This window comes from Anopheles nili, chromosome 2 (genome assembly GCF_943737925.1).
Source record: "Anopheles nili chromosome 2, idAnoNiliSN_F5_01, whole genome shotgun sequence".
Lineage (NCBI taxonomy): Eukaryota > Metazoa > Arthropoda > Insecta > Diptera > Culicidae > Anopheles > Anopheles nili.
In genome coordinates, this window is record NC_071291.1 from 63,528,259 (window position 1) to 63,551,175 (window position 22,917).

Below are 22,917 nucleotides of genomic sequence, written 5' to 3' on the forward strand. Positions count from 1 at the left end.
CAACACACACACACACAAGGGTGCCCGTGATCACCCTCTCCCCCCACCCAACCAACGGGGGGATGGAAGGTCAATTTACGACGCCGCAGTGTCAACAGCTCCGGGGTGTGCGTTATAATGTCGTTGGGGGATTTTTCCTCTTCCTCTTGGTCGTGCTCTTGTTTTTTTTTTGTTATTCTCACCCCAACCCCAAGGAGGTACCTACCACGGGGGTAATATATACGACGATGTTTCCCCTTGCCGATACGTGCCCCCTTTCGCGGACGTTAATCCAAAAGGGCTCTCGTGTCCCGGTAACCCTTTTGGCCCTCGCCTGTTTTCCGCCGGTACGTATGAGGATCCTTCGCAATATGCAAGGAATGCGTGCGTGCGTGTGTGCATACGAGCGCATTACCCTGGCGTGCAATTTGCCCACGGGGTTCGTCCTGCACAGGACGACGATCGGTCTTCGTCGTCGGGTCGAGCGACCGGTTTTCCGGTTTGAGGCACCTCCTCGGTATATGGCCCTTTTTGGGGTGGGTTTATTTTTTCACCCTTTTCCAAGGCACTCCCTTCCCGGGTGTGGTGTGGGCAAAATCTCCCCCAACTCAAACCCGCTCGGGGAGCATCTTGCAAAACGTACCGATTGTCACGGTCGGCAAATAAAGCAGATAGTTAAATGGCCGGCGGAGAGTACGGGCAGCCATATTCGCCTGATAAATGGGCTCCGGTGGCAGCGATCTGGCGGTAGCGGCGAATGTGGGCTTCCCAACTGAATTGTTGATGACAATGATGCACACAAACACACACACCACGGAGGACGGGATGGCAGAGATATCGTGTACATGATGTATGTAGCATGAGCTGGATGAAATGACTCCTTATTTCTTTGCCGAGCGAACGAAAAGGACAAACTCCCTGTAAATTCGCAACACTCCGCAGCTCAGCTTAGAATCGATCCGTCCCGTCAACCCTTATCAGACAGCTGCAAGTTTGTGTGCAATTACTGGTAAACAGTATTATCAGAAAAATAGACTGAAATCGATAAACGTTAAATTGTAATGCGCCCCCTGATTTTAGGTTGCATGTAATGAAAGTATTTATATCGTGTGATAACATTTTTTTTGAAAAATATCAGCTAACCCTTATTGCTTATCATTTTGAGCAGGAAATCAAATTATATCAATTATTTGGAATTCCAGTAGACATATTTTATATGACGATTTTTGTTGTCGTAGATTGCAACGTTGTTATAAGAAGAAAAAAAAAGCAGTCTTTTACTCTTTTATTAAGTTAAAGCAGTTAGTAATGAATGTATTTTAGTGGGCACCTGCCGTGGGTTTAAAGTGGAATTAATAGTATTAATAGATTTTTTTCCCAAATTTAAGTGCATCGTAGCATAAAAGCCATTTTCGATTAGAACGCTCACGGGGTTTAGTGAATGGCTAGTTTTTATTTTGTTGACGAAGCGATCGGTGGAACACCTTTATGTTCCAGTTGCCCTCCAATCGGTTAACTTTCGATGCGCCCCTCAAACAATCACCCACCCCCCTGATGTGTGTGTGTGTGTGTGTATGTCGATAGCAGCAAATGTGCCACAAATGCGTCCAAACGGCCTTTTGCGGCGTTTCAATTTCCCATTTACTACCCCCATGTCCATGACCAGGAGAGAGACCACCGTTCATGGTTATGATTTTTATTGCAACGCCAGAAGAAGCGCATCGCATTTGAAGTGTGCTTCCGGTCGCTGTTCCACTGAATGGGCAATCGCGTTGCGTTTATCTTCCGTTTCGGTTTTTAGTGGAAATCAAAATTCGGTATTTGATTGAAAAAAAAAAAACACAGCCGACCTCGTGACGTGCGTTTGAAAGCGAATCTTTTGCCATTGTCCGAGCGTGTCCCCGAAATCCGCCTCTCCCCTCCCCCCCCCCCCCTCCATCCGGAAAAATCTCCTAACCCCTTTGAGTGCACAATCTCTATCGTCCCCGCCCTTGTCATTAACCGGAAGTGTGCATCGCAGTAAGCCATGTCTCGCCGTTGCGCACCGATCATAAATCATCACGCAGCCGAGCCAATTCTCGCAGCAAATACGTGAAACAACAACGCGCTGTCGTTAAAACAATGGCAGCAAACAAAAAATTAAAAACACCCATCCCTTAAATATGTAGAGCGAAACGGCCTTACGACACAAATACGCGTGGATAGGTGGGATATTCTGCCTCGATCACATCCCTGTCCACTCAAGGGACAAGGGAAATCACCACACGGGGAGGAGACTCGCACATTTCGCATCCAACCCTGATCCGGCTGGTTGAATAATTGATTTGAGCCACGAGGACAGTTGCAGGCGGAAATTCGATAACGCATGCATATCAAAGCGCGCTTGTTCCCGTTCCACCGGCTCGTGATAAATTATTACCTTATTTCGCTTGATGCAATTTTAGGCAGATGCAGCAGCTGCACTCTCACCAGGTTGTGCCGTTTATCTGTCGCTTTTAAACCGCCCAGGGGGGTTTCTTTTTTTAATCCGATACCCAACGCATCAACTTGCTGGAGATTTAATTCCCAACGAAATACTTGCGCACGTTCGCGCGTCGAAATAGTTCCTCCATTTTCTTTCACATACTTTTCGAGAGTTGGTGGTGGTCTTGTTGCGGACAGATAGCATCGCTGCTAGAATACACCCTTCGGGAAAGTCAATGCACTGGGTTTAATGCCTTAAAAGTTCTCCATCGAACCGTTGCCCCGGCGGGACGAACTTTGTCAATTGCTGCTCGGCGACGAACGATGGCAGGGAGTTCTCTGGCGTTTGAAGACACCGTTCAAGAGCGTACCCACTCGAACCAGCAGCTAGCTTGCGTCAGTAATGAAAATATCGAAAGATCGAGTACGAGCCCCCTACCACGCGTCGGTAACGCAGAAATGCAGTATGGAATCGTTCATTTCCCATCGATCGCCGCCATGCAGAAGGTGGTCCCATCCATTTTCCCCAGACGGCACCGAATCGAGGGAAACCGGCGTCCCAGAAGGCACATAAGATGAAAGTGTAATAAACCACAATATTTCATAACCGGGCGCAGCTATTTAATTATAGCTCGAATTAGTTTCTAATTGGAACGCCCGCCGTCCTCCGGCCGGCCCGGAGTAGTTGCACTGCGCCGCGTGATTGTATTCCGATTGTAGGATTAGTTTGGGCACAATCCACGTGGTCGTTCTGCGCTGGGACTGAGGGCTGAGCCAGGCGGTGCAAAGGTGCTGCGGTTCGCATTCGTCACTCTTCAATGTTTTCTCGCTTCCCTTCCGTGGCCGTGTTTCAGCGCTGGACCAGGACTAGGATTCCAGGATTCTCCTGTGCTAGTTGATAGCGCGCGCGCGCGCCCTTCGCTTTCCACGCCGGGGCAGAAACTTCGTAATGAATATCAGTTCTAATTGCTTTTCCGTCGCTACTCCCCGTGTGCATGGCATCTGCGAATAGGGGTAGGTGGATTTAGAAGAATTTCCCAAGAAACTTTCGAGTGTGCCGGGCATAGTACGCTCCCCGAGGGGGGTTGGCTTTTTCAGCCCCCACAAGAAGGAAGAAGGATCACGTTCCAATGCTTGCTGCTGTTGCTGCACTATCGAATGGCAGCAGGCGTCTCGTTTTGATGTGTGTTGTCGATGCACTGAAACGGCCTACTCCTTTACGGGAAGAAGGTTTTAGAAGTTAAAGGTAATTCACAATTGAGAAAAGTACCGAAAGATGAGAAACCCTTCGACAGACGGTTGTTTTTTGGTGGGTGTTCTTTTATGTGACATTTTCTTTTGATGCACGAAAAGTGTGTTGCAATTTTGTGCGAAAAAAGGAACAAAACACAACGAATTGCACATGGCATTCTGCTGGCAAACGCGAATCTTATACACCTACTTTCTGCTTACCCCTAATTCACACGAACCACCCTAACCGTGACCTCGAAGCACTCTTCATTAGTGTGTGCTTCTAAGTTGCTGTGCCGTGTTACATTGCAACCCCCTTTTTTCGTCCCTGCGAGCGCGCAAGCATGCATAATGAAACCCGTGTTCTCGTGCCGCGTCAATACACGAAAATAAACCAACCCCTAATTCGTGTGAAAGGATGCGAGCGAACGCGCCAATCGTCAAATATCTCCGAGCGTTTCCGGTGTGTGTGTGTGTGTGTGTGTGTGTGTGTGTGTGTGTGTGTGTGTGTGTGTGTGTGTGTGTGTACGTGTCCTGTCGTGCAAAATTAGGCTGAATTCAAGCTGCATATTCGAGAAGAGTCACTTCTTGGGCCCTTCTTTTCCACCGGTGGGCTGTGGCATCCGTGCGATATAGCCTCCTTCAGGGATTTAGCCGGCAAACAGCCAGCAGTAGTTGCCTGTGTGGCGCAATGTCACGGCATGCCCGTTTTACGTCAGCTCAGTGTGTGGTTTTTGCCGTTGCTATGGTTTTTTTTCGGCCAAGAAGTAGGGATGATGAGAAAAGCTCGCCATCCTGCGGCGCGCGATCGTAGCAGACAAATTCGCGCACCCCCCATCTAATGGGTTGTGATGCAGTCACAGTGTTCAGGATTCAGGAAATATATATCGTTCGCCTGGCAGGATTGGGGTTACTGTGAGCTCTCAGGCACACGTACGTTACGAGAAGCGCCGTATATCGTGCGCGCAATGGAGGCAACATTTCCTGCAACAAATTTCACTGGGAAACCGAGAGAGCGAGATGAAGGGACCAAGCAAAAAAAAAAGACACAAGATTCAACCAACCACCCACTTCATCTCCCAACACCACGTGTGTATGACGCACGAACCGGGGAAGAATGGTGTATAGAAAAATGACGTTGTACCCCCTCCGCGACGGGATGGTGAAGGAGGAACATGAGATAAGAACCCGGGCACCCTATTTTCGGTGTCTCGTTGGGTCGCCCTTCATTTTTTTTTTGGAAAGTTATGCCTGCCGCGCTTCATGCGGCTTTAGCTTGCTTTATCGGATGCATGTCGCGTATGTGTGTGTGTGTGTGCTTAAGGAAGGAAGAAGCACCACCCTCATCACCGCTGTTGCCGACGCCGCCGGTGAGTCAGCATTAAATGTGACGGAAAGAATGTCAACAAGAAGGAATCACAAGCAAAAGGGATCGACCCCCTCCTTGGCGGCGCGTGATGTGATGGGGAAGCTAGAGGTAGGAGCGAGGGGAGAGGTCTGTTCCGCCCCATATCCTTCCCCTGGGGCTGCATCCGGATCTGATACAGTAACGAGACACCCACTCCCGGACAGCTCGACACAATCGCACTTGACACCACCGGGGGGGGGGGCACCATCACCATCGCCGTCGCCGCCACCGACACGAGGAGGTCCTTCCTGGTGTGTCCTCCGGTGCATGTTTCCTATCACATTCGCGCGACAGGACCTCGACAGACGGGGGGTGTGTGTCCTGCTATTTTTGAAACGTGCAGCAAACATGGCGTTGTAGAGCTTGCAGAAAAAAGGATCCGAGGCTCCGTCACGTAACCCAATCTTCGTGTCTGCGCCTGTGACGCTGGTTGAGGGGAGGGAAGGGGGGGGATAGCATGTAATTAGCGCTAAATGAATGCTTGGATAATGAGTGCAAGGGTGCACCCGGCCCGGTTTGGTAGAGGTCGTCGTGGGCAAATATTTGTGTGGGTTGCTTTTTTTTTCGTTCGCATTGCTCCAACACCAGTGTACGTGTGAGGCGATACATCGACCCGATAGGATGGGGTTAAAAGGATCCTTGCAATGGTGTGCAATATGCTTGGTTGCCATGGGGATATGCAGCAGCAGGCGGTATCCGAAGAGAGGCAGTACAATTGCTGTAATAGGCGCAGTACAGTCGTTATGAATACGTTTTTAAGAGCCTGGGTTTTGGTTTAGTGTACACTTGGGGGAGGTAAAGAAATGAATTTTATGGGTGTAATTAAAATTTTCCACGAAAGTGTGTGCGATTGGGGTTGTACATTGGGCAAATAGTAAAGACGAGAGTCAGTCAGAAGGATCAGTTACACGTTATAATCCCTTATTGTACTTTTTGAGCTCGATTTTATTTTGACTTAAATTGGAAGTAAGCTAATTCGGAATCATGTATAAAAGGATGCAATCTCTAACGTATTCTCACAAAATTCCATTCTTTCGTTAACAGATTTCTGGAACATCGAGCTCGAGACGAAAAAAAAACGACGCTTCCACAAACTTAACCACCGGAAACATTCTACCAACGATACTAAACCTGGCGTAGGTGCAACGGAACAGCAAGGACTACGATAAACCATCAATGCATAGTGAGGATGATCTAATCGCCCGAGTACACAACCAGCAAACGACACAGCAAATCACGACCATCACGAAGGTCGTCCGCGAGGTGAAGCAGTTGGGACCGGATGGTGGACAACCGTTTGACTATGTAGCAATGCCTCTAGACATGGGAACCGACGGTCAACCGATCGACTACGTGTCGATGCCGATGGGAATGTACACCACCCGGACGCAGTACTTGAACTTCAACCACATGGACCAACCGGAACAGATGGTGGGTGGTCCGCCCCAGTCGCATCTTCCGCCTGGTGCGAAGGTGATGGGTGGTGGCGGTGGAGGTCCTGGTGTTCCCGGTGCGATGGGTGGCGGGGCAGGTGTCGGTGGTCAGGGACACTATCAGGATTACGAGCATTACGCGCAGTACACGGACGCGGGTTATGATTTGGGCCAAACAGGACACCATCCGGCACACGCTCAGTCGTATTTGGGCGAGTATCAGATGAACGACCGCTCGAATACACCACACACGTCCAGCGAGAACAGCGAATCCTCCATTCCCCTGCCGATGAGTGTACCGCAAATGGGGAACCCCTCGGCGAACCTGTTGGCAGGTCCTGGCGGCTACCTTCAAGGACAGTACGATGAGATGGGGGAATATGTCATCGCGCCGGGACAGGGTGGACCCGTTGATCGGCTTTATCCGGATAACCCATCGGCCATGGTGTATGGGTACGTTTCGACGCCACCTTACGGTACGATCAGCTCACATATGGACCCTAATGGGGGTGTGGAACCGACGTACGCCACCAAGCAACAGCTCGCGTACGAAGCCGCCAGTGCCCAGCAGCGTGGTGCGGGTGGTGGTGTAGTGGGAAGCGTGGCACCGGATGGCTCGTGCTATTACGATGGGGACGATGATCTGCACCAGCAGATGTCGAACCTGCAGATACATAATCACGTGTTTCTACAGCACATTATCACGTCCCCTGGCGGGAACAACCGGCCGGGTGTGGCCGGCTCCTCGAATGGGGCCGGTGGAGGACCGGACGGAAGTGGCGGTGTGGTGGACATGGACGAACAGCGCCAGATGAAGTGGCGCGATCCGAACCTAACCGAGGTGATCGGTTTCCTGAGCCACCCGAACAACGCGATCAAGGCGAATGCGGCCGCCTATCTGCAGCATCTCTGCTACATGGACGACCCGAACAAGCAGCGGACGCGTACGCTCGGTGGCATCCCGCCGCTGGTGAAGCTGCTCGGTCACGAGAACACGGACGTCTTTCGGAACGCGTGTGGCGCCCTGCGGAATCTCTCGTACGGGCGGCAGAATGACGAGAACAAACGTGCAATTAATGGGGCGGGCGGCATCCAGGCGCTGATTCACCTGCTGCGCCGGACGGCCGAATCGGACATCAAGGAGCTGGTGACGGGCATCATCTGGAACATGTCATCCTGCGAGGACCTGAAGCGGTTCATCATCGACGACGCGGTGCTGGTGATCGTGTCGTACATCATCATCCCGCACTCGGGCTGGGACCCGACGAACCCGGGCGAGACGTGCTGGAGCACGGTGTTTCGCAACGCGTCCGGTATCCTGCGGAACGTCAGCTCAGCCGGGGAGTACGCGCGGAAGAAGCTGCGCGAGTGCGAGGGGCTGGTCGATTCGCTGCTGTACGTCATACGGATAGCGATCGAGAAGTCGAACATCGGCAACAAGATCGTGGAGAACTGCGTGTGCATCCTGCGCAACCTGTCGTACCGGTGCCAGGAGGTGGAGGATCCGAACTATGACAAAAACCCGATACCGCACCACCACGGCTCGGACGGTGGTGTTAGTGGGGGGCACGGGGGTAGCGGTGGTGCGATCGTGGTGACTGCCGCCTCATCGAAGGGGGAAAATTTGGGCTGTTTCGGGGCGAGCAAAAAGAAGAAGGAACAACAGGCGGCGGCTGCCGCGGCCCAACAGCAGGCATCGGCCGATAAGGACCACTCGAACGTGAACGGGGATCCGGCGCGGATGGCCTACAAAAACACGGCTCACTATAAGGGTGAGTTTGCTTAAGGGTTGTCAGCACTAGTCGGGGGTTGTAAATGCATTTCTCTCTCACACTCGCACATTGCAGGAGCTGAACAGCTGTGGCAACCGGACGTTGTACATTCTTATCTTGCCTTACTGCAGAGCTGCTCGAATCCGGAAACGCTGGAGGCGGCAGCCGGTGCGCTGCAGAATCTGGCCGCGTGCTACTGGCAGCCGAGCATAGAAATCCGGGCGACGGTGCGCAAGGAGAAGGGTCTACCGATTCTGGTGGAGCTTCTGCGCATGGAGGTGGATCGGGTGGTGTGTGCGGTTGCGACGGCACTGCGCAATCTAGCTATCGACCAAAGAAACAAAGAGCTGATCGGGAAGTACGCGATGCGCGATCTGGTGCAGAAACTACCCTCGGGCAACCCCCAGTGTGACCAGGGCACGTCTGACGACACGATAGCGGCCGTCCTTGCCACCCTGAACGAGGTGATCAAAAAGAATGCCGAGTTTGCGCGCTCCCTGCTCGATGCGGGCGGTGTCGAGCGGCTAATGAACATGTCGCGGCAGAAGTCGAAGTACACGCCGCGTGTGCTCAAGTTCGCGAGCCAGCTGCTGTTCACGATGTGGCAGCACCAGGACCTGCGCGATGTGTATAAGAAGCACGGCTGGAAGGAGCAGGACTTTGTAACGAAAACGATAGCCTCGCGAAATCTGAACAGCAGCAACGGTGGCGCCGGTGGTAGCTACAGCGACAATTCGCCCAACTCGCCTAACAATACTCTCAACCGTCCGATGGCGTCGCAGAGCGGTACTAGGTACGAAGATCGCACCATGAAACGCCAGCAAGCGTCCTCGTCAAACAATGGCGGGCAGGCCATGTCCTTGCCACCAGGCGATGGCACCATTAAGATGGGTACGTGATCCATTAGCGAACGAAACGATTGTGACGCTTGCTAACTGATTTCTTTTGACTTTTCCAACAATGCAGGAAGATGAACGAACATGCTGTCAGCAGCTAGCGAGTATTGATAGCGCCAATGTGATGATAATCGCATCTTAGAGAACAAACAAAAAAGTGGAATCCACCAAATCTGAACCTTACTCTGGGGATGGAATTGGGAACCGAATGCAGGATGTGTGCAAAAAGTCCAGCGCGGAAGCAGAGTTGCATTAAGTAAAGTGACACACGCGTTGATGACTTGGAGGTAATGCGGAAGATGCCACCTGATGAAGTTCGTAATAGTTCTCGCTGCATAGCTGCAAAACGAGCGTTTGTAACGATGCCGCTACAAAACTCCGACACATACCACACCTAGAAGGATCTGTTGCTTTCGTCGAAAGCTCTGTGGGCAGTAAACGTTCCCGGAGAGAGACGGAAGAGCGGATTTGGCTAGTAGATATGGGTAGATTTTTTTTTATTTCATTTCGTTCACTGCACAGGCTTCCAAACTTTCAACTCGACACACACAACAAAACACATTCCTACTCCAATGTTTCATCATAATTAGTCTCAAAATATACCTGACATCTATTTGTCATACGACTAGTAGCTAGCAAGACAAACACGATAAAGCGAAAAGGCATTTCGAGAAGGGAGATATTGTACAGCAAAGACGCCAAGATTGGTAATTCAGATTGGTTTCTTGTTTTTTCTTATGATGCAAGGGCATTTGCATTTAGAAGCTCGAATTTTCACAGTTAGGTGTAGCGCTCGGAGGCCACGATTTGAATGTGTACCAATACGAATAGCTGAAGGAAACCCTATTGAGTTTGCGTGCGCTAGGTGCAGTTTTAAAACTTTTATTCACTTTTTTTTTATTTAAAATTAGTAAAAAGACGGAAGGTTTTTTATTTGTTTATCATCCACAGATAAGACGTTTACGAAAAAAAACATACCGTTTTGCCATTACAGACGCAATCATGCGCTTTGACAAGAGGACACTTTATTCTCTCACTTAAAATCTTCAAGATTTTCCTCTTCAAGTCAACAAATACTAAACACACTTGAAAAAGACAATTAGCTAACCCGTTCCTCTTATGCAAATTGATCATTAAGTAGCATAATATTGTAAAGAAGAATGCATCGTACGTATTTGCTTCCCAATAGGTCATTGGTAGCCAGAAGGAAAGGATGTGGACCGACTGTATTCAAATTAATCACAACGCAATTTGCTAAATCATCACGCACCGTGGTCCTTTTATATGTGAAGCCCCGTTCTGTTGTGACCGAAAAAATTGAAATTTACGCCTCTGTGTGTCTTTGGCAGGAAGAGGAAGACTTTGTTCGCTGTGGCAAGAATGTGATAATCAGCATGTTATTGGCACTATATTTCCACTAACCTATAAACGTAGCGGTAAGGCAACATTTTTATTCCATGTCGCGGAAGCGGTATCATCACTAGGATACGTATTTTTATGTATCCGTGTGTTATATTTGTTATCGATCGCCAACACTTCTCTTGCTACCGGTCTCATATTCTATGTTCAATCGTATGATTTATATATTGTCATGTTGTAGGCTCATACTAGAAGATTGCGGGTAGCACACGGCAAAATGTGTCGACGGCCAACCCTAAACAAGTGTTTAAAAGGAGGGAAAAAATCGATTATTAGTGTATTCAACAGCAACAAGAAAACATAGTGCAGGTAACCAAATAACTTCAAAGTATAACTATCCATTACCTTCCCAGCATCAAGTGAACGAATCAAGTGGAGAAAACACTGAACGCAACATAATATTGAACGAATCGGACACGCACGTATGCTTGTGGGGCTAGTATATGTGGCGTCGCTACAAAACCTCAAATATGTTTAGAAACATTCCTCAGCAAAAGAAATAACAGAAGCAAGCGAAAGTCGCATAAGTAATATCGTTTTTTAGATCTCTAATGCATTACACCAGTACACTCACACGCGCTCTTTAGGATTTACCATCAGTACACGATGACGGGCTTAGTGTAAAGGAACAACAAAAAAAAGGAAACAAGACAAACTAGCTACCGGCACTGGAATATTAAAATAATCATACAAGTCATTTATACATACATCTTAGGGGAAAACATGGATCAATGTAATTCACGTACCGGAAGGACATATTTATCATTACTTGCATGCATCAAATTGAATCTTTCCGTAGTCTCACGCGAGCATTGGCTTGAGAAAAAGAAAGACAGAGAGATACATTAAGAACGACACAATTTTCGAATGAAAATGTAATGCAACGTAACACTGGTGGCAACATTTGGAATTCGCCAAAAGATTACACTAAGCAAACACAGCTAGAAAAAGGAATGATGTTTCTTTTCGCGAGTGTACGTATAGGACGAAGCTCGCACACTGGGAGGCATGCTTTCACTGTACGGTTCTGAACCGAACGCCAAGCCGCTGGTGCAGGAATTTTGCCACGTTTCACACTCATGTGAATACCATACAATCTATTTTAAATCCTCGCTCGATCGTAGTAGGTTATGGAAGGGAAAAGGACTCATAGAAACAAAACTATACTAGCTCAAAAAAATATATATACATATGTATTGCGACAGCAAGTAATGGAACATTTGGAAAAAAGAACAAATACTACTATGTAAAAGGGGTAACAAGCATAGGATGAATATAGTAGCACATATACAAAATTGAACCACAGGATTCACAAGGCAAACCGCGTCTCCCATACTTGACTGTTAGAAAACACCGAGCATTGATATACATACAGCACCGTATCGACTCAGCCATTGGGTCATCAGTTTCAGTTTAAGATTCCGTTTTTGGAACACATACTCCTCTCCCCCTTCTGCAAGGCATTCAAACAAACCACGCCTCGTGCTTCTAACATGCATTTCACAACACGAAATGAGTGCTATCATCAGGGTGGATGAAGGGGACAACTAAGAGAACAATGCAAATGGAAATGATGTTTGTTTGAACGATTTCTTCACTCCTTCAATTGAAACGAATCTGAATGTAGCATATTGATATAAAATTACAAATTACATGCGAACGAAGGTGGAAATCCGGACAGCAGCATGTGGTGCGTGGCGGAAAGGGAAAACAAGCTATGACGGAAAACTCCAAAACATGAGGTAACGAGGAACTTAGCTCGTGCAAGAAACCAATACCCACGCTGTGAAAAATATTGAATAGGAATGAAAAATTACATTTAACATCAACATCAGAAAAGACACACAACATGAATGAGTAGCAAACATACATACACACAAATGCGCCGCGAGATACACTTAAAGGACGTAGGAGAAAAAAATGTTAGATTAGGAGTAATTATACAAATAATGCAACATGAAGATAACACTTGAAGAGGCGCGATAAAGTGGTAAGGCTTACACTGGAGAAACAACTAAAAATGAAGATGAACTAACGTCCTGATCAAACTCTCCCCCACGAGTATGCTCAAATCGTGAAATGTTGTGGGTGGATGTGCACGTGCGTGTATGTGTGTATGTATGTAATGCTGCGCAAGCAATTGTATCTCACAAATTCTGGGTACGATCGCACCTTTGGTAGCTCGGGATAAGCTCTCAAAACATAATTTAACAAAGCAAAAAAAAAAATACACGATTTTACGGTCAATTTTATCATATAAAAATATACACGATGAAGCAAACCCTGCTGCTATACCCGGACAGAGCTAAGCTGAATGACCGTTGTAAGTGGTTAAAACATAAGACGAAATGCGAAAGCGAAACCTCTCAGAGAAAAAAAACAGAAACAACATGATTGAAAAGCGACATTGATTGAGCAAGGGTGAAAGGGGATTGATCGATCCAATGGAAAACGATGCCATACTGCAGACGCTCGTTGTTTTCTCCACAACGCTTGTCGTGTGCGGAAAAGCGAAAATATTCGAATATGTAGCAAGTGCACTCTATAATTTAACTTCAATCGGTTTGGTATGCACGGTTTTCACGCAACATCTACTGAAGGGACACGTGCGTGGTCACGGAAGTACGCCCGGATAGCAAATGATAAAAAGGGCGTCTTCTAGGTTAAAATATCGTCGTACAACAACGGCTCACAGGTGTCTGAAAAAGGGTGTACGAGCAAAATAGGGCAAGGACTACATGGCTCACGGAAAATTTATATTGTTCCAACGAATTTGGGGCTTGAGAACCGCTAAACCGTTGTTACTTTGGTTGCCACAAACACGGTTTTCATGGGTTCATAGATTTTTCCCTTGCTAGACGTTAAGCAGATTGATATGGTTTGCGGTGAGAGTTTTTGCATGAGCGAAGGACGATCGCAGCAATGCTTCTGCTGTTGATTTCGACGGGTCAAACTGTTAAAAAGGTGCAGCCAGCTATAAAATGAAGACAGCATCGCGTGAAAGTAACGAAGGGAAAACCACAGCGTACGCCAAGATCGGAAAATGAAGAGATAGGAAATAAACCGAAAGGGAAACTTCCTCGCGAGTAGCAAAAAAGCAGTTGTGGACAAGGATGCTGCAATGATACTGAAGCGAACCTATAGCAAAGCAGATGAAGGGTGTGAAAAAGGGACAGGTTTATACACATACCCGTTTAGTAAACTAATGAAAACAAAACGATAGCACACGACAGGGTAAAAACGGATGGGAGCCGACGGCAGCAAATGTAACATGTAGCTGAATTATTGCAATTCCATTTATACTTAATTATTATCTCAATCGTGGAACGATCGTGGCTCCACTGTGCAAACTTAGTCTTAGTACTGATTTTGAGCCTATTTTCGATTTTCTTCCGTTAGAATGTTTAACTGATTATATATATATTTTTACGTACATAATATGTTTATTTTATTTTACATCGATATTCCGGATAGATAATCTATTTTTAATAGTCTGCGGCGTACTCCGTTCGTATGGGCGTTACGGATTCGGTTTGGATGGAAATAAAGCAACAAATATCATTTCATGTCCCCCACTAGGATAATAGAAAAGGTATTCGCTGAACACAACCATACAATGAAGAGAAAGTATGCCCGATCGCTAGAAAAAAAAATGGAAAAATTTCCTGCTACAGAAAACGCAAGTAAAACAACAAAAAGGTATATTTTAAACCACGAGTAAACATAAAAGGAAAAAGATTTTTTTTTGAAAATGCAATAAAAATAAATTATTGATATTCAAATAAAAAAAATATTGCTGTTTCATTTTTTCCAGCTAACACACATTTACTGGCATACGAAATTGTTACAGCATTTTGTATATTACTGTAAGATATTACTTCATATATGAACCGTTTGTTGAATACTAATTTAGTGTGCAGAACACTGCAATGCTGGATTCGAAAATCAACTGACGTATTGCTCAGTTGACATTTGTCGTGTCAAGATGCGGGAGTGCAGCAATGTTTCGGTAGCGCTAGTTTTACCGACGAATTCTGTGATTATTCGCACAGTGGTTGAATAAACTCGTGCTTATCGTACACGATCAGTGCAAGTTGGTAAAGAATAGGGCTGCCGAGCGTTGCAGTTTGCGTATTAGATTCGAAGAAGTACACATTATTACAACAGAACACAGTAAAGTTTGTTTACAAAAGTTTCATTAAGGTTCCAAATAATAGTATTGTACATTTTTCATATTAGATTCTAGCGTGTAGAATTTGAGTGAAAATGCGAATAAGGTTCTAATTCGCTTAGCTTTGTGTATGTTATTGTGGTTCTTGGCGCCATTTCCGTCCTGATCGGCAAGAGAAGGTAAGTACCGGCTTCAAGCTAGTACATTCATTGTATGTCATGACTGATTATTGTGCAGTAGATGAAAAATACGAGTTCCTTAAAACCTGCAGCTACTTTAAAGCTTTCAGTGCAACTAGCCACATCATATCAAAGCACTCTAGAAAATTCCTGCAACAAACAGATTGGATTGGATTCTGCAACACCGGCGATTAAACTAACCGCCTGCTGAACAAACTCCCAGAGAATGCAAACAAAGTTATGTTGATGCACAAATTCACGGCGCACCGCTTCCCATATCGTTCCCTTCGTCATCGGGAGCCCTCAGCAGCGCAAAAATCTCGACTACGAAAGCAAAACATCGTCACAAAATCGTTAAAATCATAGCACAATTGCTGTGGTAAGAACGTGCATAAGAGAAGTATGAAAATATGGTAAGTAGTACTACAACCATTTCTTGCCTGTGGACACGTGTGCTTATGTGGTTTTCCTTTGATTTCTAGCATGGCGTCAGACTTCTTCTACCCAAACATGGGCGGGGTTGAAGAGCATATCTTCAACCTGTCCCAGTGTTTGCTGGCTCGCGGTCACAAGGTAATCGTCGTTACGCATTCGTACGGCGATCGAAAGGGCATCCGCTACATGACGAATGGGTTGAAGGTATACTACATTCCGATCCGGGTGTTCTACAACCAAGTTGTGCTTCCCACGATGATCTGCAACATTCCGGTGCTGCGACACATTTTGCTACGGGAGCAAATCGAGATCGTACACGGACATTCGGCCTTTAGCACGCTAGCACATGAAACCATGAACGTGGCACGGCTACTGGGCTTGAAGGTACGATTCCGGGGTTCTATCGGCGTTTGTAAAATTAAGCATAATGCTTGTTGTTTCGTGAAATTACTTGCAGTCTGTCTTCACCGATCACAGTTTGTTTGGGTTTGCTGATCTGTCCGCGGTGGTGACGAACAAGTTTTTGGAAATATCCCTTGCCAACTGCAACCACTGTATATGCGTGTCTCACACAGGTAAGTCTTGTTACTATGGTTTCGCATCGATTTACCGCACACACATAAACACTTTGTTTGCCGGCAGGAAAAGAAAACACGGTGCTCCGTGCCAAGGTGCACCAGGATAAGGTGTCCGTGATACCGAATGCTGTCGATACAGCGTACTTCACTCCAAACCCCTGCCGGAGGCCCAACGACGACGTAACAAGTAATGCGCGGACGTTGAACACATGTCAGGATCATGCTCAATCATCAGTTATTTTGTATTATGTATCCTTCCAGTTAATGTAGTCGTCGTTTCTCGGCTGGTGTACCGAAAAGGGGTCGACCTGTTGGCGGGAATTTTGCCCAAGCTGAAGCACATGCCCAACGTACATTTCATAATCGGCGGTGATGGACCGAAACGAGCGCTTCTCGAGGAGATACGAGAGCGCAACAACATGCAGGATCGAGTCGTAATGCTCGGCGCACTGGAGCATGCGAAGGTGCGAGATGTGCTGGTTCAGGGTCACATCTTTCTTAACACCTCCCTAACGGAAGCCTACTGCATGGCGATAGTGGAAGCGGCCGCTTGCGGCTTACAGGTGGTGTCGACGAAGGTCGGTGGCATTCCTGAGGTGCTGCCTTCCAGCTTGATCATTCTCACCGAACCGACTGTTGAATCGGTTTATCGTGGCCTACGGGAAGCGATCAGACGTGAGATGGAGAAGAAACAGATTACTACCAGCCGGCTGCTTAACGGTTCTATTGACGGACTCGCTCCGACCCCTTCTAAAACTTCCTACACAGGCATGTGTGCATTCGAGCGCAATCAAATCGTAGCTAATCTTTACAATTGGAACAACGTCACCGAGCGGACTGAGAAGGTTTATCGGTCTGTACTGCGTGAGGCTCCTGCTACACTCGAGTCAATGATGAAAAAGTATAAAATCTATTTTTTTGGGTGCTAAACGTCTACTAATGATCGTTACTTTTCTGTCCTTTCTCCCTACAGCTGCCTAAGAAGTGGCGTGTGGCCATTCGTTCTAGTCATCTCCTTGTGCCATCTTATATTACAGTTCCTGGATTGGTTCGTGCCCAGGAAGCACATAGACCTATGCTGCCCGGAGAATCCCTTCCTCAACACCGACTGTGGTGATCGCCGATCGTCGCATAACGTCTCGACGGCGGTGCGGCGGAAGCGTGAAAAATTTTCCTGACGGCAAGCAGCCCTTTGCTCCGTGGATGAATAATCCGCGGCAAAGGGCTGTGAGTTCCGTACAATCGACTACCTCCTGCACAGAAGCGGGAAGGAGAAATAAGTTGCATTTTTTGTGACACAACTTACTTTCTAGCTAATTTAAAAAGACTATTTTGCATTTGATTAAGCGGAAAATATATATATATATATATATGTATACAACTATATTATTTTCAACGACAAATCTGCGGAGTTTTTTTTTTTGCAGCCGAACCGGTTCTAGGTCGACGAAACCCGTGCCCTTTGATCGACGTCGACATAGAGCCCAAATTATAGCACATGGCAGCAGCATCGACGCTTGGTACGAGGCTTGACAGCAGCTGTCAAAACAAGCCCTCTAAAAATGTCCGAAACGAAGTAAGTTTGAGCATTTTCTTTCCCAACTTAATTGTGTTTTTTTGTGAATTTGCCGACCGCACCACGGCCCTATTGTGTTTTTACCATCACCCACAGCCATTGGGGATGCGAGTGATGCTAAATATATGCAGTGTTTTTGTGTGTAAACGCGTGCAAACACGTTTGTAAACTGGTGCTACCTCACCTAGCTAAGCTTGTCATGTGTTCGTGGTGGTCGGACCTGAACGCGGTGGAGGATGGAGTGGTGGTGGAGTTGCAAGGCATAGACAATTTCGGCAATAATTGATAGCCGCTCAGGACCTTCGACCTGAAGCGTGCGCTGTTTTTGTGCTTTGTGGTTGTGACACGGTTGCCTTCTAATGCATTAATATTTCCTTTTTGTTTTTCCCCTCCCACGCGCCCACAGTGACGATCTACTTACCTACGATTTGGGCAACGATGATCCTGCTATTCTCAACGAGGACGAACTCCTGCTGTCCGATGACGGTAAGACAACGCGCTTTGGATCGATTTTTTCGTACCAGTTTGACACGTTCGTTTCCGCTCGTTTTTTTTTTGGCAGAGAGCGGTATCAAGCTCGACCAGCAGGATGAAGATTTTCTGCTCAGTGAAACGGACGATTGGGTAAGCAAGGAGCTGTCGGTGAGGAAGAGTGATCTCGTGGGCACGAGACCAGCAGAACAGAGCCATGTTCACAAGACAGACCGCACAGACAGCAGCCGTCCGGCGGCGCAAAGTGAATCGACGAGCCAGTGCAACGATAGCGGCAATACTACCGACGGATATCACGAAACGGAACACGCGGTGCTGCAGGATGTGGACGCGTTTGTTGAACCTAGTCACACGAGGAGAACTGGCCCGAGCGGTGTGAATGTTGCCGACCACAGTGAACAACCGGGTGTTGTGCTGGTAGACGCTTGTAGAGTGGAAACGAGTGTTGATTGTGTGGAAACGACGCTGCCTACTGTGACGGGAAAATGTGCAGTCGATGCGAAGTACGAGATGGCGTTTTCCGATACGCAAGAAGTGCTTGCCGTCGATTCGAAAGAGTCGTTACTGACGTCCAGCTCCTCGGGGACGTTAGACGACGGGGTGACGGTGGTTTCATCCGTGCAGTATAGCTCCCCATCACGCTCACTCACGGAAACCGTCAGCACATCGCCCATGTCGAGCAGCACCCGGCGGTCAGAACGCACAACCGCTAGCGAACTGTGTGACACGACGTCGACGGAGGACGGACCGTTTACCTACGGTGGTACGCACGAGCATGATCCTTCGTACGATACGGACGAATCAAGTGAGAAGCGTGGCTGGAAAAACGAATCCAAAGTCGATGGCCGTCACTCGGCGGGTCATCCGCCGCTGCTTCATCACCACCCACAACAGCCACACCATGGTCCGCCGGGTGGTGGTATGAACCGACCGGGAGGTTTCGGTAAACCCGGCATAAAGCTCCCGCTACTGCTACCGCATGCCGGTATGGTCGCACCAAACATCCTGGGTACACACAGGCCGAACAACTTCGTCGGAATGCACCCAAACGCCCGCATGGACTTCCGACCGGGGAACCGACAACGCTACCCGCTCCGGCCCGGTTTCGCGCCGGATGTGATGAACCAGTTTCGCGGTATGGGCCGCATGAATTTCCCTCCCGGACCGCATATGCCACCGCACCATCTCGTGGGTGCACCCGGTGGCCTAATGCCCGGTGGTGCTGGTGGCCCAAACGGCCCAATGCCACCGATGCGTGGGTTTCCCTCTCGCGGACACCCGTACGACATGGGTAGACCGATGCCACCGCGTCTCATGCGCCCGATGGGTGGTGCTAATGGGCCGCAAATGTTCCGTGCCGCAGGTCCTCCTAATGGACCAGCCGGGACGGTGAAAGGTGTACCCGGTCCGAACGGACCTTACGGGCCTTCACAGGCCCACCAATCGCTCCCGGTGGGGTCCCTCGGTGGCGCCGGAAAACCTGGAGTAGGTACTACGGGACCACCACAGTCACTGCTGTCCGGATCGTTCGATCCAATGACGGTTGGAGGGGGCACTGGAGCGGGAACAGCGAGTGGTAGTGCGGGAAGCAGCAGTGGCAGTGGTACCGCCACACCAATCCAACAAACAGCACCGCCGGTGGCCACATTTCCGCAAAAAGTTCTCATCAACCCTAATTTTAAAGGTGGCGTCGAAGCGGTTAAGAGTGAGTATTATATACAGCTTTTGTTTATCACTGTTTAGCTTCCAAAACGTGGCCAATATAATACTGACACGATTCACGACTAACCGTGCTAGGCATTTAGTTTGGTCCGTAGGCATCTGGCTTTTGTTTAGCAATCTAGCAGCTAGTGTAGGCTGTAAGGACACATAGTGTTGTTTTACCACCACATTCCTGTACAAAAGTAGCGTCCGAAGTCGGTATGTTTAGTAGTTTTGTATTCCGCTGCTGGCAGAGGCTAGTGCAGAGGAGAGAGAAACAAAAAAGGACGAACCACCGTTTGTTATCATGCGTATGCGAACGGATACCGCTCGTTGCAAGAGCTTGTATGATGTATGAGTAGTCGCACACACAAAAAAAACGAATTAGAAACAAATTACAAAAACAAACCAAAAAAAAACGTGCAACGAGATAAGCATATTCAAGCGTCCGTTTTGAACGTTTCGTCTCTTGCGTTGAATGTGTTCCTATGCATATATAAATCCTTATGTTACCCTAGCGTTAGTGTTAGCCTTTAAGCGTTTATTTTGTTGCATATTTTGCACATGTTTTTTTTTGTACCTACAACACCCCTTTTGTACCGATTGTCTCAAACCGTCCAAATATTGCGATGCGAAAAGAAATGTTTATAAATTTTGTGTATCGGCTCGTCTACTCGTCGTCTTCTTGGCTTTGGACAGGCTCCCAGGATGGGCTTGTTCTTGTTATTACTACATTTTTTTTGTTCGTTGTCGTTGTTTGTAAAATCTCTATCCCCCAAAGAGTGCGTTCTGTTGTTTTGCTTTTTCCGTTGTTGTTACCCCAATTGTACTGTGTGTAAATAAAGGAAAAAATTTTCGCATTCGCGATTGATGAGCACGTTTTCAATTCCACGGCATTTGATCCTTTTTTGGGATGCGCTGAACACGCTGTGTAAACTGCGATGCTATCAATCGATTTTCGTAAACTTCAAAAAAAAAAAACCTTCCAGATCAACTGATGCGTGATGCGGCCCTAAACAACCAACAGTTTGTGGCCGGTGTCAGCTCCCGTCCGCAGGTCAGCGACGAGGAGCTGCTCCGCCAGCAGGAAGAGTTCATCAACAAGAACCGCATCGAGGTGGAAAAGCGGCGCCACGAACGGTCACCTTCTCGCGAGCGGGAACGCGAACGGGACCGCGATCGGGCTCGGTCACGCGAAAGGGAACGCTCGCGGGAACGTGAACGCGACCGGGAACGGGAACTCCGGGACCGTGAACGCGAGCGGGACCGCGAAGCTCCCCGGGCTCGATCGAGGGAACGATCGCGCGAACGGGAACGTGAAGTGCGGCCTCGGTCACGTGAACGCGAGCGGGAACGTGAATATTCACCGAGGCGCCACCATCGCGCTGGTAGCAGGGATCGTGACCTTGGCCGGCCTGGCAGGAGGAACTTTGGTCGGACACGCAACGCTAGCCGCGATCGAGATGACGACAGTCGGTTCCCGAAGCGCCGGAAGAGCGGTGATTATGGGGAAAACAACCGTGGCCATCATGAGGTAAGACTCACCACCGAGGCTTCTGAGGTCGTGTTGTACAATGTCGCTTTACTCTTTCTTTTAGCGGAACGAGGACGATGAAGATCCCGAAACGAGAGCGTACCGGATAGAGATCGAGAAGCAGAAAGCGACCCGGGAAAAAATGCTGCGCGAAAAAGAGATGCGCCGGAAGCGAGCAGCAGAGGAGAAGCTGAAAACGCGAACGAATGTGAGTTGATGGTGGCGTTTATGCTGCTGCCGACGTCCTACTTTTAAAATGATTTTTTCGGTCAATTTATATACCTTCATTGAATGGCGGTGATGAGTTCCCGTGCCATAGTTAATTTCCAACTAATTTTGTGCGTTTTTACAACGGTGGTGTAGGAAATCAAACCTCAGGAGAACACTCCACCAAAGCTGACCCCGCTGGTCGTGACGGAGAAAAGGATCATTACGCTCAAGAAGAAAAACGCGGAACCATCGGTGGCCGACCCGTTGCCCCGTTCATCCGTGGAGCGATCGAGCGGTCACGTTAAGGCCGCTCCGGGTGATCCGCAGGATCGTACGCGCACGCGTCCGGATAATGAACCGCAATCGAGCGACGGTAGTACCGATCGGCAGCGGCGAATCAGTGAACCCAACTCGGAAGCCATCGAGCTGGATCTGCTCGAGGAGCTGCTGTTGCGTGAACCGACACCGGAACCGATGCCTTCGAAACCTGTGCGGGTTTCAACCAGCAGCGGTGGCCATGTGTCTACCACAACCGTGCCCACCACCGGTAGGGCAGGTGAAGGAGGAGCGGCGGCCCCCCTGAAGGGCAGTAGGGAACGGAGCACCGTAGCAACATCGGGCAACAGCGTGGGCAGCAGCGGAGGCACCGCAGGAAGCGGAGGAACCGGAGCAGGTGGAGCAAGTAGCAGCCGCAGGATCGTACTGATGAAGTCGACCAGCGACAGGCGGGAGCGAGGAGACGACCGGGTGGCGTCCAGTGCCAGCGGCAACCGGAAGACGCGCATCTTCGACCGGCTGGACAAGCGGATCGGTGTCAACGAAGCCGACAAGCGGAAAATTCAGAGGTTAGTCAAGGATAATTAACCGATTCTATTCTATCGAAACCCCCCCGGTTAGTGTACGTGTGTGTATGTGTGTGTGTGTGTGTGTGTTTGAGTAAGTGGCGCGTGTGTGTGTGCGTTATTGTGCTTCACGCGACATGCATCCTTAGCAAGGAAAAAGCAGCATTTGCCACATTCACAACCTGCGCGCGTCCTTCCTTTGGGAAGGCGCCGTTTTTTAAGTTTAAGCCAGCAAAGTGTCGGCAGCAAGTCGAAATGGAGGAAGAAGAAAAAAACAGTGTAAAAGCAAATAAGTTTAAGGTATTGACGGAAAGTCGACAAACAAATTTTCCAACACACGTTTTACGATAGATTAGAACTTATAGCCTCTTACGGGGGAGGCGGATCTTTACTGAAGATCAGTCGATCGTTTTCGTCTGCTTTTTATTGTATTTTAATTCAGTTTTTGTTCGTTTATTTCTGTCACTTTTACGGTATACTTTCCCAATGCAATCGTGTAATGTTGTGCGATCGCGATCACGCTAGTTCCATACTTAATACACCCCCCCCTTCCCAACATTGATTATGTTCGTGTTCGTATTCACCAAAGGCCAAAAGCA

The 22,917-nt window shown here is 48.3% G+C and overlaps 3 protein-coding genes across 3 annotated transcripts; all 3 read left to right on the top strand.

Moving 5' to 3' along the window:
• Positions 1 to 6,256: 6,256 nt before the first annotated feature.
• Positions 6,257 to 9,259, top strand: LOC128727880 (catenin delta-2). The gene is made up of 3 exons (XM_053821835.1): positions 6,257 to 8,285; positions 8,361 to 9,176; positions 9,252 to 9,259. The coding sequence occupies exons 1-3, from the start codon at positions 6,257 to 6,259 to the stop codon at positions 9,257 to 9,259; spliced, it is 2,853 nt and encodes a 950-aa protein (XP_053677810.1).
• Positions 9,260 to 15,352: 6,093 nt separating this feature from the next.
• LOC128732286 (phosphatidylinositol N-acetylglucosaminyltransferase subunit A) lies at positions 15,353 to 17,242 on the top strand. Its single transcript, XM_053825473.1, has 6 exons — positions 15,353 to 15,363; positions 15,433 to 15,769; positions 15,843 to 15,960; positions 16,028 to 16,150; positions 16,225 to 16,864; positions 16,937 to 17,242. The coding sequence occupies exons 1-6, from the start codon at positions 15,353 to 15,355 to the stop codon at positions 17,139 to 17,141; spliced, it is 1,434 nt and encodes a 477-aa protein (XP_053681448.1). The 3' UTR covers positions 17,142 to 17,242.
• A 283-nt stretch (positions 17,243 to 17,525) lies between these two features.
• Positions 17,526 to 22,356, top strand: LOC128720137 (uncharacterized). The gene is made up of 6 exons (XM_053813784.1): positions 17,526 to 17,539; positions 17,946 to 18,025; positions 18,102 to 19,736; positions 20,722 to 21,266; positions 21,331 to 21,474; positions 21,630 to 22,356. The coding sequence occupies exons 1-6, from the start codon at positions 17,526 to 17,528 to the stop codon at positions 22,338 to 22,340; spliced, it is 3,129 nt and encodes a 1,042-aa protein (XP_053669759.1). The 3' UTR covers positions 22,341 to 22,356.
• The last annotated feature ends 561 nt before the right edge of the window (positions 22,357 to 22,917 follow it).